The following is a 13,412-nucleotide window of genomic DNA, read 5'->3' as shown; positions in this document are numbered from 1 at the left end:
TGGAAAACTAACTTAATATTTGCATTTTTGTTTAGTATATGTTGAAAGGTTGTTACTCATACATTCCTCTTCCTTCCCTGTGGTATGTGCTGTCCTGTCTGTGGAAAGGTGCAGAAAAAAGTTCCTTTACTACTCATGCATTTTTTTTACCGAGTTTCCTCTTAAGACTATGGGCCACAATTATCTTTGTCGTTAACAAAACAAACTTCAACTTCACACACAACACAATAAATTTAAACAGTGTCTTGACATTTTTAATTTACACCATAGCACTGAAATGAGAACACACACATATTAGATCTTGTTAAAGCCAACAATGTCAATGGATTGAATGAAATCTTCATGTTTCGTGATTTCCTCTTCCAGAAAATCTGTGCCAATCTGAAAGAAAAAGAAAAAAATCATTAAATCCTTTTAATTATTTGTGGGTCAATTTTAATTTTTTTTAAATAATTACCCAAATCACTTTTCTTTTCTTTTTAACTTACTAGCGGTCACTCTCCTTAAATGATTTCTGTTGAGCAATTACAAGAAGTTTAAAATTTTATTCCAAAGAAAGAAGGAAATGTTTTATTTAACTACGCCACTCAACACATTTAATTTACGGTTATATGGTGTCGGACATATGGTTAAGGACCACACAGATATAGAGAGAGAGGAAACCTGCTGTCACCACTTCATGGGCTACTCTTTTAATATAATATTAAAACTAATCGATTCACCAAAATGAATGCCTGTGAATGAGACTGACATTATCTCCAGTTCAATTACATAAAATACACCGTACCACTCTTTTTTTGGTACTAGATACCGAGGGGCTAAATAAGGGGTAGGCTATCCATAGTCAACTAACATGTAACAGTAACCAAGCTTTCAAATGTTTTCAGTGGATTTTTTTTCTGATTTACTTGGAAGGACGAGGAAGGATTGGGTGGGGGACTTGTCGGAGTCGCCCAGCCGCCCACCTTTAATTTTCACCCAACGAGAACTCTGCCGGGTTTTAACAGAATGCTGACATAATAAACATAAAATAAAATAAATAATATAAATTAAATAAAAATAATTGAAGAAATATAAAATAAAACATGATTAGCTGGATTGAAGGCAAACACTTAACTGTTTTCAACCTACTACTCCACTTATTTTGGCTTGATTTGTCTTATACCAGTGTTCGAGATTAACGGTATCCCAGTATCCCGGGGATACCAGAATTTAATTTTGGATACCAGACTTCAAGAACCCAGTATCCTACCGGGATACCATATAAGGTTCTTGGTTTTTTTAATCATGCATTTTTATTTTTTGTTGAAACAGTGAGTCGTCATTTACTGGTGAAGTTAAGTAACAGTATTTTTGAGCTCTTACTCAGTCTAATGCTATGCCGTAACAATATCTCCCCCAACTCGTACTCGGTCTAATGCTGGGAACCGCTAAATCGCTATTGTTCTTGTTGGATGTTTCCTCCCTTCAAATTTTATTTGAGATATTGATCGATTCCACATCTGCAGAAAATTGATACAGGTAGGTTTATCGTTAGTAATGTCAAAAACACTTATTGATTACTGCTAAATATTAATTTATGTCAATATTACGCAAAAATAGATGCAGCAAATCTTTTTGCCAATTCCATTTGATTGCGAATTTCACGAATTCTGCGATTTTGATTGCGGTGTAGCAATAGATTGGGAACGAGAACGGTGTCGTCCAAATTTGTTATGATGTTATTTATGAATTTCATTAAAGTGGGATACTAAATTCTCAGGTGGGATACCAGATTTTGAATTGTTAGTATCCATCTGGGATACTGCCCAAAACTTTTAATCTCGAACAGTGTATACTGATGCTAAAAATGTAAATGCCTTGAAAGAATCCTGGGGAAAGGCCTGTGACTGCACACACTCGCCCAACCCGGACACCATAATGAACATTTATTAAGGTTTATAGGCATACTTACTTTGTCATCTTCAACGACACAGGATATCTGCAGCTTGTTAATACCATAAGCAAGAGGGACTAGTTTAGCTGAAACAAAAAACAACAACAATGAAATCGTAATTAAAGAAAGTTAATTCTTCAAAACTTTAATGAACAGTAACAGGACTATGGTTTACAGGTTGATTAAATAGTGAAGTAAAACAAGCATTCTGAGAGTATCTCCAGATAGAAAAAAGAAAGAAACAAATGTTTTATTTAATGACGCACTCAACACATTTTATTTACGGTTATATGGTGTCAGACATTTGGTTACGGACCACACAAATTTTGAGACGAAACCCGCTGTCGCCACTACATGGGCTACTCTTTCTGATTAGCAGCAAGGGATCTTTTATTTGCGTTTCCCACAGGCAGGATAGCACAAACCATGGCATTTGTTGAACCAGTTATGGATCACTGGTCGGTGCAAGTGGTTTACACCTACCCATTGAGCCTTGCGGAGCACTCACTCAGGGTTTGGAGTCGGTATCTGGATTAAAAATCCCATGCCTCGACTGGGATCCGAACCCAGTCCCTACCGCCTGTAGACCGATGGCCTAACCACTACGCCGGTTCTTCAGATAGAAAGACAGACAGACAGACAGACAGACAGACAGACAGAAAGAAAGACAGAAAGATAGACAAACAGAAGGATGGAAATGAAACATAGAGTTCCATCCGGAAGGAATTAAATTTGTCAGTACTAGAATCTGACTGCAGTCTTGTTTTAGAAGAAAAAAAAAAACCTTGAAAATCACTCTCAAATTATTCAGGTGGAGAAAAAAATCACACACCTAGGTGTTGTTCAAACAAAAGTTGCTATGTTCCACATCCCTAAGATTGAATTGACAGTCATGATGTTGTGAGGTTGCACTCTAGCCACTCAAACACTAAGGTTTTTAACAGTTCAGAGTAAAAAACCCTGTAACACCCAAAACACACCGGAGCTGAGTCTGGAGAGTATAGTACCAGTTGAAAATGAAATGTATTGAACTGAATGTGACAGCACACCGCATGATGGCACAAACTACAGTGAAACCTCTCAAAACAGGACCCTCTGCAAACTGGAATTCCTTCAAAAAACGGGACGTTTTTCGTGGCCCCCTGTTAAATATCTGTACAGAAGAGATCCTCTCTAAACTGGATACCTCTTATAACTGGACATTTCACTTGGTCCCGAGGGTGTCCTGTTTAGGTGAGTTCCACTGTACAAATGACAGAGAACATGCGTTACATTTTGACAGAGCAATGCTTGGCACACACCTGTCAATTAACGCAGACTCAACTGTCATGTCAGCACTAGTCTGAAAATATGCACAAGCAGATACAACTGTCTAGTAGGCATTAAGATGAAAGATGACATCACGAGAGTTTAGACACAACCGTGACGTCTTTGCCCTGCACACACCTATAGGGCTCAAACTTAATGACGGCAAATGCTGTCATTGAGATATAACTTGCCGTAGGTCGGGAGCATCACCGACGGCGCAAACGTGCCATGGGTAAAGCTCCTCAATGATAACAAAATGTTTACACCAGGTATACATTAGCTGCCAGTATATAACATTTGTACATTTAAAATGTGTCTACATACACCAGAATAACCTTTCAGTCTTATTTATTTTGCTGCAAAAGTCTTCTTTTTTTCAAATGCCGTTGGCAGGTTTCAAACTGTCGTTGGTGGGCCATTTCACTCACAGCAATTTGATATTTAAATTGCCGTGGGAGACAAATTCTTAAGTTCAAGCCCTGCACCTACCAATTAACTCTGATGCTACCGTTAGCAAGTGTGTGCCAAGCATTAGACTTCATCCATCACAGAACCAGCTCCAATGTGTTTTGGCAGGGCTCGAACTTAATGACAGCACTGACAGCAATTGCCATGGATGCAATATGAATTGCCGTAGTCTATCAGGGGCTTCACTGATGGCAGGTTTTTTGCCGATGAATAAAAATTACTGCCATCATTTGAAGGAACTATTTTTGGTTTTTATATTTCTTGCAAAAGTTACCAATTAAAACTGCCGTAGGCAAGCTCAAAATAGCCATCGGTGAGCATTTTACCTGTGACAAAAATATTTCAAAATTGCCATCGGTAACAAATTGTTAAGTTCAAGCCCCAGGGATGTGAGAGGGACTGGAACAAAAACGTTTACTGCGGCCAGGGGCCAGGGGCCAGGGGCCGCTCAAGGGCCCCTGAAGGAAAATTGATGTTTGCAACCACTGGAACTTCCAAAAATTGCATTTCAATGCTAACAAATCTAAACTGGTTATAACGTATAATGTAAAGCACACATCATAAACATGAAACCGTAAAAACATGCAAATGAACCTTGTGTGATCAACAGTATTGAACATCATTTTTTTATTTATTTTAGACAAAATGGAAAAGCGCATTTCCGTGTAGCTCTCACATCCCTGAAGTCCAAATTAAAGGCATACTGTCACAGACCACTGACCTATTTAAAGGCATACTGTCACAGACCACTGACCTATTTAAAGGCATACTGTCACAGACCACTGACCTATTTAAAGGCATACTGTCACAGACCACTGACCTATTTAAAGGCATACTGTCACAGACCACTGACCTATTTAAAGGCATACTGTCACAGACCACTGACCTATTTAAAGGCATACTGTCACAGACCACTGACCTATTTAAAGGCATACTGTCACAGACCACTGACCTATTTAAAGGCATACTGTCACAGACCACTGACCTATTTAATGGTCTAACACATTATTACCTGAACAAAAATAATCTGATTTGTTCCTAAATGTACTTTATTGAACCATCTGCATAACAACCGTTCTTACCATAACCATTCTTACCATAACAAAAATAATATAAGTTGTAGAAGCATCACGAGGGGTATATGGCTTTTTATGTACCCTCTGTGTGTTCTTTTACCCCGAGCCGAAGGCGAGGGGGTAAAAGAGCACACAGAGGGTACATAAAAAGCCATATACCCCGAGAGATGCTTCTACAACGAATTTATCTTGCCGACATGTTAAACCATATAGCCAAATAATCAAAATAACGCCAGACAATAATTGTTAACAATTTATTAACGGAGCCGTACCACGCGGACGCGAACGAAACCACTTGCCAGTGACGAAAAATAGTTCCATCGATAAACAAGTTTTTAACTACAAATGTTTGTAATACGAAATTGTCTGAAACAGATATTAATAAAAATAGAATAAAAAAAAAACTTTTTTTTTATCAGAAATGTATGTAGTAAAAAAAATAAAAAATAAAAATAAAAACTGTTGCTAATCGCGCATTAATACAATAACACCACAACCGTAATTAGGTGGCCGAGTTCAACATTGCAGCTTTTAAAAGTATTGAAATATTGTATTTTATAGTAAAAATAAAATTAATTATGTATACTTGATTGATTATCAATGTTATTTATAATCTAATTATTGCTTTAGCATTAACTGGGGCGGCTGGAAACTGTTGGAAATTACAGACGGGGTATAAGAGAATTTGGCTCCGCCCACAGGGGGATAAGGGATTTGTCCAACGGCAAACAACCAATGAGATCAAAGAATTTTACATGAAGGCGAGATAATCTGATTTGTTCCTAAATGTACTTTATTGAACCATCTGCATAAGCACCGTTCTCCATTTTTTAATAACATTTTGTAAAAATAATTGAATAATGGCAATGGTCCATAATTCAAAAACTAAAATTGCCGAGAGGGATGACATGGATTTCACTCCAGTTCAGGTGATGCGATAGCTAGATTTGGTTTCCAACAATTAATGTAATTTTTATTTTTTTATCCATTTTTAGAGAAATAAGGTCCTTAAATCTGTGACAGTGTGCCTTTAAAGTGTACTACACTCACAGGTTCCCCACAGCAGTCCGTCGGCCTTGATTGCCCGGACGAGTTTCTCGACATGTTTCATGTCCGTCTCATCATCCCACGGCTTCACCTCGAGAATGATGTTACTCTTCGCTATGATCACCGGCTCTGAAAATACACACAGGTCAAACTACACATGAAATGGAAGGTGTGTTAATGAAACATCAGTACAATTTATAAACATCTATTGGGAATGCTACATGAATGAATGGATGGATGGATGGATGGATGGATGGATGATGAATGCTTGAGCAAATGAATGAATGAATGAATGAATGACTGCTTGAACGAAAGAATGAATGAATGAATGAATGGAATGCTTGAATGAATGAATGCTTGAATGAACGAACGAACGAACGAATGAATGAATGAATGAATGAATGCTTGAATGCTTGAATGAATGAATGCTTGAATGCTTGAATGAATGAATGCTTGAATGAATGAATGAATGAATGCTTGAATGCTTGAATGAATGAATGCTTGAATGAATGAATGAATGAACGAATGAACAAACAAATGAACGAACTAACGAACAAACATTTAACAACACACCAGTACAAAAATACACATCGGCTATTGGGTGTCATAAAATGTAAGAATATGAAAATGTTGGGAATGAAATGGTCTACATAAAAAATTATTGTAGACAATACAGACAATACAGACAATTCAGACAATACAGACAATTCGTAGTAACTAAATTTCCATTACATTCATTAAAATTTAATTTTTAAAAATAAAGTTTGTTTTGTTTAACGACATCACTAGAGCACATCGATTTATTAATCATCGGCTATTGGATGTCCATCATTACAATTTAACGTCATCCCATTGTTTCAGCTGTAGCAACGCGAGTTCATTTCTCGAAGAACGTAAAAATAACATTGTCAGGGGAAATATAATATCTGATAGTGTCACTTTATATTGGTATTTTGTCTTACTGAGCATTATTTCTAAGAACAAAAAAACAAAATAAAATATAAAATATAAACATTTAGTGTTATTATTAGTATGTATGTCTGTTCTTTCTTTTACGTTCATCTGTTTATGAAAGAAGTGTTTTATTTAACGACGCACTCAACACATTTTTTTATTTACGGTTATATGGCATCATACATATGGTTATGGACCACATATTTTGAGAGGAAACCCGCTGTCGCCATTACATGGGCTACTCTTCCGATTAGCAGCAAGGGATCTTTTATTTGCGCTTCCCACAGGCAGGATAGCACAAACCATGGCCTTTGTTGAACCAGTTATGGATCACTGGTCGGTGCAAGTGGTTTACACCTACCCATTGAGCCTTGCGGAGCACTCACTCGGGGTTTGGAGTCGGTATCTGGATTAAAAATCCTATGCCTCAACTGGGATCCGAACCCAGTACCTACCAGCCTGTAGACCGATGGCCTGCCATGACGCCACCAAGGCCGGTATCTGTTTATGAAGCAAAAAAAAAAAATCTGCACACTTATGTGACAACGGCTTTGCCAATTCACACAATCTGTGGATGATTTTTGTTTGTTCCTACACAGATGAATGTAAAAGAAATAACAGACAATCCTTAATTACACAATTGTTTACAGGAAAGAAAATAGGTACAGTGAAACCCCTCGAAACCAGACACCCTCAGGACTAAGTAAAACGTCCGGTTTTAAGGTGTCCGGTTTAGTTCTTTATTGATTTTGTTTTAAAAAGGACCGTGAAAAATGTCCGGTTTTGAATGAATTCCGGTTTACAAAGAAAGAAAAATGTTTTATTTAACTACACTCAACACATTTTATTGACGGTTATATGGCGTCAGACATATGGTTAAGGACCACACAGATATTGAGAGAGGAAACCCACTGTCACCACTTCATGAGCTATTCTTTTCGATTAGCAGCAAGGGATCGTTTATATGCACAATCCCAGACAGGATAGTACATACCACGGCCTTTGTTAAACCAGTTGTGGAGCACTGGCTGGAACGAGAAATAGCCCAAATGGGCCCACCGACGGCAACTGATCCTAGATCAACTATGTATCAGGCAACCACTGTACCACCGAGCTACTTCCCCCCCCCACCACCTTCTTTTTTTATTGAATATGCAGATATGCATATTCAAAGAAACTATAAACTTATTTTAACTCTATAAGCTGAAAACATGTTAGGGTGGATAACTCTATATTTTTATATCTTATATTCATTTCATTTCAACTTATTTTCCTGCATATATCCAATTAAGGTTCAAGCACGCTGTCCTGGGCTGGGCACACACCTCAGCTGTCTGGGCTGTCTGTCCAGGACAGTGGGTTAATTGTTAGTGAGAAAGAAAAGGGTGTAGTGGTCTTACACCTACTCGTCGAGTCGTTAAAACTTGCTCTGGATGGGAGCAGGTACCGCGCTGCGAACCCAGTACCTACCAGCCTTATGTCTCGTGGCTTAAACACGATACCACCAAGAACAATACCTTATTTCTTGCATGATAGTTATCAAGGGAGAGTACTTCCTACAAATGGTAGTTACCTAACCCTCTCACCATTATTGTATTTTTCACAGAATATATACCGACTTAGAAAAATTGTAATGAAAAGCATGCACAAATGAAAGGTGGTGTGTGACCTCAGAATTACTATTTTAAGGGCAGTCCTTTCAAACTGACCCTCTTGCCTTCCCTGCTCTGGATACCCATTAATTCAAAACGTAACTTACTTTTGGACTTTTTAGCTTTGTACTCTTCGAGAAGTTTTTTCCTTTCCAAATCCTCAGCAACTTCCTGACAAAAGAAAAAACAACTAAAACAGAAACTCATGTAAAATGTTTGTTTTTGTGTGTAATGTTAACAAATGATAAGGCTTTTAAAAAAATATGTGTTTCTGGTTTCCCCGACCTATCTAATTTTATGTAGCGACATTGAAATTTTTTTAAGCAAAAAAATTAAAATTATAAAAAATTTAAATCATGATCCCTGATTTTTTGCAATCATCAAACTAGATTCGGAACACCTCGGCCAATTACAGTTTTAAAAAATAAATAATAAAAAGTTACTACCTACCAACCCTATTTTTTGCCCAGGATGAAACCTGAAACACATATTTTTTTGTAGGCCTAAAGATAAACGTTTGTTTTGTTTAACAACACTACTAGGGACCTTTTATATATGAACCATCCCACAGACAGGATAGCACATACCACAGCATTCCATATATGGTTCACTAGCTGGAACGACAAATAGCCCAATGGGCCCACCGACGGGGATCAATCCCAGACCAAGTGCACATCAAACGAGCACTTTACCACTGGGCTACATCCAACCCCTAGTCTTAGATAGGAAACCCGCGACATTTTCTCCATTAGTAGCAAGGGATTTTTTTTATATGCACCATCCCACAGACAGGATGGCACATACCACAGCATTCCATATATACCAGTCATGGTTCACTAGCTGGAACGACAAATAGCCCAATGGGCCCACCGACGAGGATCAATCCCAGACCAAGTGCACATCAAACGAGCACTTTACCACTGGGCTACATCCAACCCCTAGTCTTAGATAGGAAACCCACGACATTTTCTCCATTAGTAGCAAGGGATTTTTTTATATGCACCATCCCACAGACAGGATGGCACATACCACAGCCTTTGAATTTTTTTATTTAATTGAATGAACAAACCTCCTCATCTTCGTCTTCGTCACCAAACAGGTCAAAGTCTTCATCAGCATCTTTGTCTGCTGCGGCTGACGCAGCCGATGGAGCAGCGCCCCCTACTTCAAGGGCCTTAATTCTGCCTTCCAGTTTCTGAACCAGAGATTTCAGATCTTGAGTGACTGAAAAACAATTAAAACATATATTTAAAAACAATTAGGTTGCACCACCTAGTTCATTGGCCTTAATCCTGCATTTCAGTTGGTTTGTTTTGTTTAACGACACCAACCCCCTGCAGTTCAGAAAATGTCCACGGTAAACAAAATGACATTGAAACAAAAACCTGAATACAGTCAAAGGTAAAAAAAGATAGCCACAAGAGACAAGCACCTGTCGCGGTTGGAGAGACAAGGACTGGGATGTGGAGGTGGACAGCGAAAGAAGTTGAAAGATAGGAGTTGTTGCCAGATTGGGAAGAAATGAGATGGAATTCAAAGGAGAGAAAGGAAAGGGGGCACTGGGATAAAAAATAAAAAAAAGCATTGCTGTCTGCCGTGGGTAATTGCAGAGGTTGTGACACCACTAAAGCATACTGATTTATTAATCATCGGCTACTGGATGTCAAACATTTGGTAATTTTAACAGTCTTAGAGAAGAAACCTGCTACATTTTTCCATTAATAGCAATGGATCTATTATAGAACATAACGCGGCCTTTGATATACCAGTCACAGTGAGACCACTTATTTAACTTAAGTTATTGGTTGGTTTCTACCGGCCTCGGTGGCGTCGTGGTTAGGCCATCGGTCTACAGGCTGGTAGGTACTGGGTTCGGATCCCAGTCGAGGCATGGGATATATTTTTAATCCAGATACCGACTCCAAACCCTGAGTGAGTGCCCCGCAAGGCTCAATGGGTAGGTGTAAACCACTTGCACCGACCAGTGATCCATAACTGGTTCAACAAAGACCATGGTTTGTGCTATCCTGCCTGTGGGAAGAGCAAATAAAAGATCCCTTGCTGCTAATCGGAAAGAGTAGCCCATGTAGTGGCGACAGAGGGTTTCCTCTCAAAATCTGTGTGGTCCTTAACCATATGTCTGATGCCATATAACCGTAAATAAAATGTGTTGAGTGCATCGTTAAATAAAACATTTCTTTCTTTGGTTGGTTTCTGTTTACACATTAACTGGACACTCTGGTAGTCTGGGGGTATAGCTTTTTGTTGTTGTTTCGTTCAGGATTAAAGGTAAAATGATGAAAGCTAAATAATCAGGCTGTAAATTTACAGGACTTCATCTTTCTGAGAATCCCAGATTTTGGGTCGTAAGTGCCAGATTATGACACAGAATCCACACATATCTATATCATGGTTTACACAGAAATTAGGGTCAATGAAAGTAAAATTTAGGGACGAAAACTTTAATGTCCACCATTTGCAATGATCTTCGAACTAGACAAAATAATGAGTGTTCGAACGGGCCGTCGGAATCGACAGAGAACTGTCCTACACATTTTCATAAACATAAATACGTAGAATCCACATAGCCATAAATGTCTGATTCAGTTCAGATAATTTTAGAATATTCCGTTTTATTTACTTTGCACTGAGATTAAGACTCTTGATTAGTATTTTAGAAACATGTTTCATTTTAGAATAACCAATCAAGCGCTCCCCGAAAGTTACAAACAATGCCAAACATTAACGATGTTTTACGAATGAATCTTTGGTATCATTTTGGTATTGTTTACAAACAAATGTTTGAGCAAGCACAGAGATCAACAAATGAAAGTAAATATTGATGTATTTTTGGCAATTTATTTAATGTTTCTGGAAGAAGAAAAATGTCTATCGATTTCAGGGATTATATGGCCCAATTTAGGGTCTTTTGTGAATGTGCCCGTAAAATATAGGGCTTTTTAGGGCTAGATCATGAAAATAGGGACTTTTTAGGGCAACCCTTCAAATTTAGGGCCTTTTCAAGCATGTGCGAACCTCGTATATTACATCATTTTATGATTCAGTGGGAATCCAAACAAATGTTTTTAATTACCCCAGCGGTCACTCATAACGGGGGAAATATTTTCCAAATTTTCTCAGTGAGAAATATTCTGCATTGGTCTAACGAACAATACTTTTGGACAATTTGACGCTTACAAACCAATGACTTTGTCGGTACTAAATATGACGTCATCACGATTTGACAAACACACAAAATGACATCATGTAGTTTAAAGAGTTTGCCTTTACGGGTCTCTGTTTTTGTTGTTAAATTAATAACAAAATGTCATTTTAATGCAATTCATTATAGATTTGGAAGCAGATTAAAGAGAACTTGTGTTTTTTTAAATTATCTATGAACGTGATTAAATTACGTTATAGTAATTCTCAGAACAGTGCGTAAAGTGGTTTACATTGTTCCTATACAGGTTGGCCTTCGTGCATGTGCGTCGAAAGTAAAGGCTATTAGAGAAAAAATAGCTGAGGTAATAAACAGAATAACAAACTCGGTACCAGTTATTATCAAATTTATGTCCCTCATGAAATAATTTTCATTTGTCACTCGCTAAAGCGAGTGACAACTGAAAATTATTTCACTCAGGACATAAATTTGATAATAACTGGTAACTCGTTTATTATCCTCTATATATGCACCATTATCATAGACAGGACAGTACATTCCATGGCTTTTGTTACCACAGTTGTAAAAAAAAAAAAAAAAAAAAAAAAAAAATCATGATTAATACTCTATTAGGGTTCTACATTAAGGCTTGGTCACTTGTCTGGGACAAGAAGTTTTGGGTGTTAAGTCCAATAATCTGTCTAATAGTAATAACTTATAAGATAAGATATATTTAAGTCATCTGAAAATCAACTTCGATATTTGCTCTACTCTTTCAACAGAAACATTCTAGTGGGACAGACAGATTTGAGATGGGAAAAGTAAAAATGGATTGGCACTTGTAAGACAAGTGGAAAAAAGTTTTCAAATTTGCTTTGTTTAACTACACCACTGGAGCACACTGATTAATTAATCATCGGCTACTGGATGTCAAACATTTGGTAATTCTGACTCGTAGTCATCAGAGAAAACCAGCTACATTTTTCTAATGCAGCAAGGGATCTTTTATATGCACTTTCCCACAGACAGGAAAGCACATAACATGGCCTTTGTCCAGTTGTGGAGCACTGGTTGGAACGAGAGAAAAAACCAATCAGTTGAATGGATTCATCGAGGTGGTTCGATCTTGCGACACAAGCATCTCGAGCGAGCACTCAACCTATTGAGCTAAATCCCGTAAGACAAGTGGATGTTGAAAGCTAATTAATGTCAAGCTGTGTTATATATTCTTTGTGATAAACTAATTCACCTTTTTTCAGTCCCCTGTTTTCTTGTTCCAGGTTGTCAAGACGACGGTTGACTTGCGAGTCTGGCGCATCACCCCTGTCCGCCTACAACAGGGAAAGTCTTTTGTTAGCAGTGCTACAACTGGAAGATCATTTACTCAACACACCCACTTGATTAGTCCATTACGCTTAGTTGGAAACAAAATACACCATAAAGCTCACAATTCGCCATTTCAACTCTCATTATAATCCGTGAAAATGGAACACTAAATTTGGTAATCTACAAACCTCTAACAGTGTTGCATAAAGTTACAATTGATTTAAAGTCTTTTTTTTCACAGGGAATGAATGAATGAATGAATAATGTTTAACGACACCCCAGCACGAAAAACTACACCGGCTGTTGGGTGTCAAACTATGGTAAATGATCAACATCAATATAAAAATTCAAGATTTAAATAGAAACAGTGTAAAGAACCGTGTAAAAATATAAATATCACAGATAGATACGGACTATTACTCAAAATTTAAATTTTGTACTGTATTGGCCATTCTCAAAGAGAATGTTACACCCCTGCACCA

General features: G+C 37.7%; 1 protein-coding gene across 1 annotated transcript in view; it reads right to left on the bottom strand.

Moving 5' to 3' along the window:
• Positions 1-238: 238 nt before the first annotated feature.
• The window catches only part of LOC121377296 (elongation factor 1-delta-like), a 29,040-nt gene continuing 15,866 nt past the window's right edge, over positions 239-13,412 (bottom strand). The window contains exons 4-9 of the mRNA XM_041505231.1: positions 12,854-12,935; positions 9,511-9,665; positions 8,549-8,612; positions 5,839-5,964; positions 1,955-2,022; positions 239-381 (exon numbers count right to left, since the gene is read on the bottom strand). Of these exons, the coding sequence (XP_041361165.1) occupies positions 295-381; positions 1,955-2,022; positions 5,839-5,964; positions 8,549-8,612; positions 9,511-9,665; positions 12,854-12,935 (582 nt within the window). The 3' untranslated portion in view covers positions 239-294. The remainder of the gene's footprint in view (positions 382-1,954; positions 2,023-5,838; positions 5,965-8,548; positions 8,613-9,510; positions 9,666-12,853; positions 12,936-13,412) is intronic.

This window comes from Gigantopelta aegis, chromosome 7 (genome assembly GCF_016097555.1).
Source record: "Gigantopelta aegis isolate Gae_Host chromosome 7, Gae_host_genome, whole genome shotgun sequence".
NCBI lineage: Eukaryota > Metazoa > Mollusca > Gastropoda > Neomphalida > Peltospiridae > Gigantopelta > Gigantopelta aegis.
This window is presented reverse-complemented; position numbering and strand designations above follow the sequence as displayed.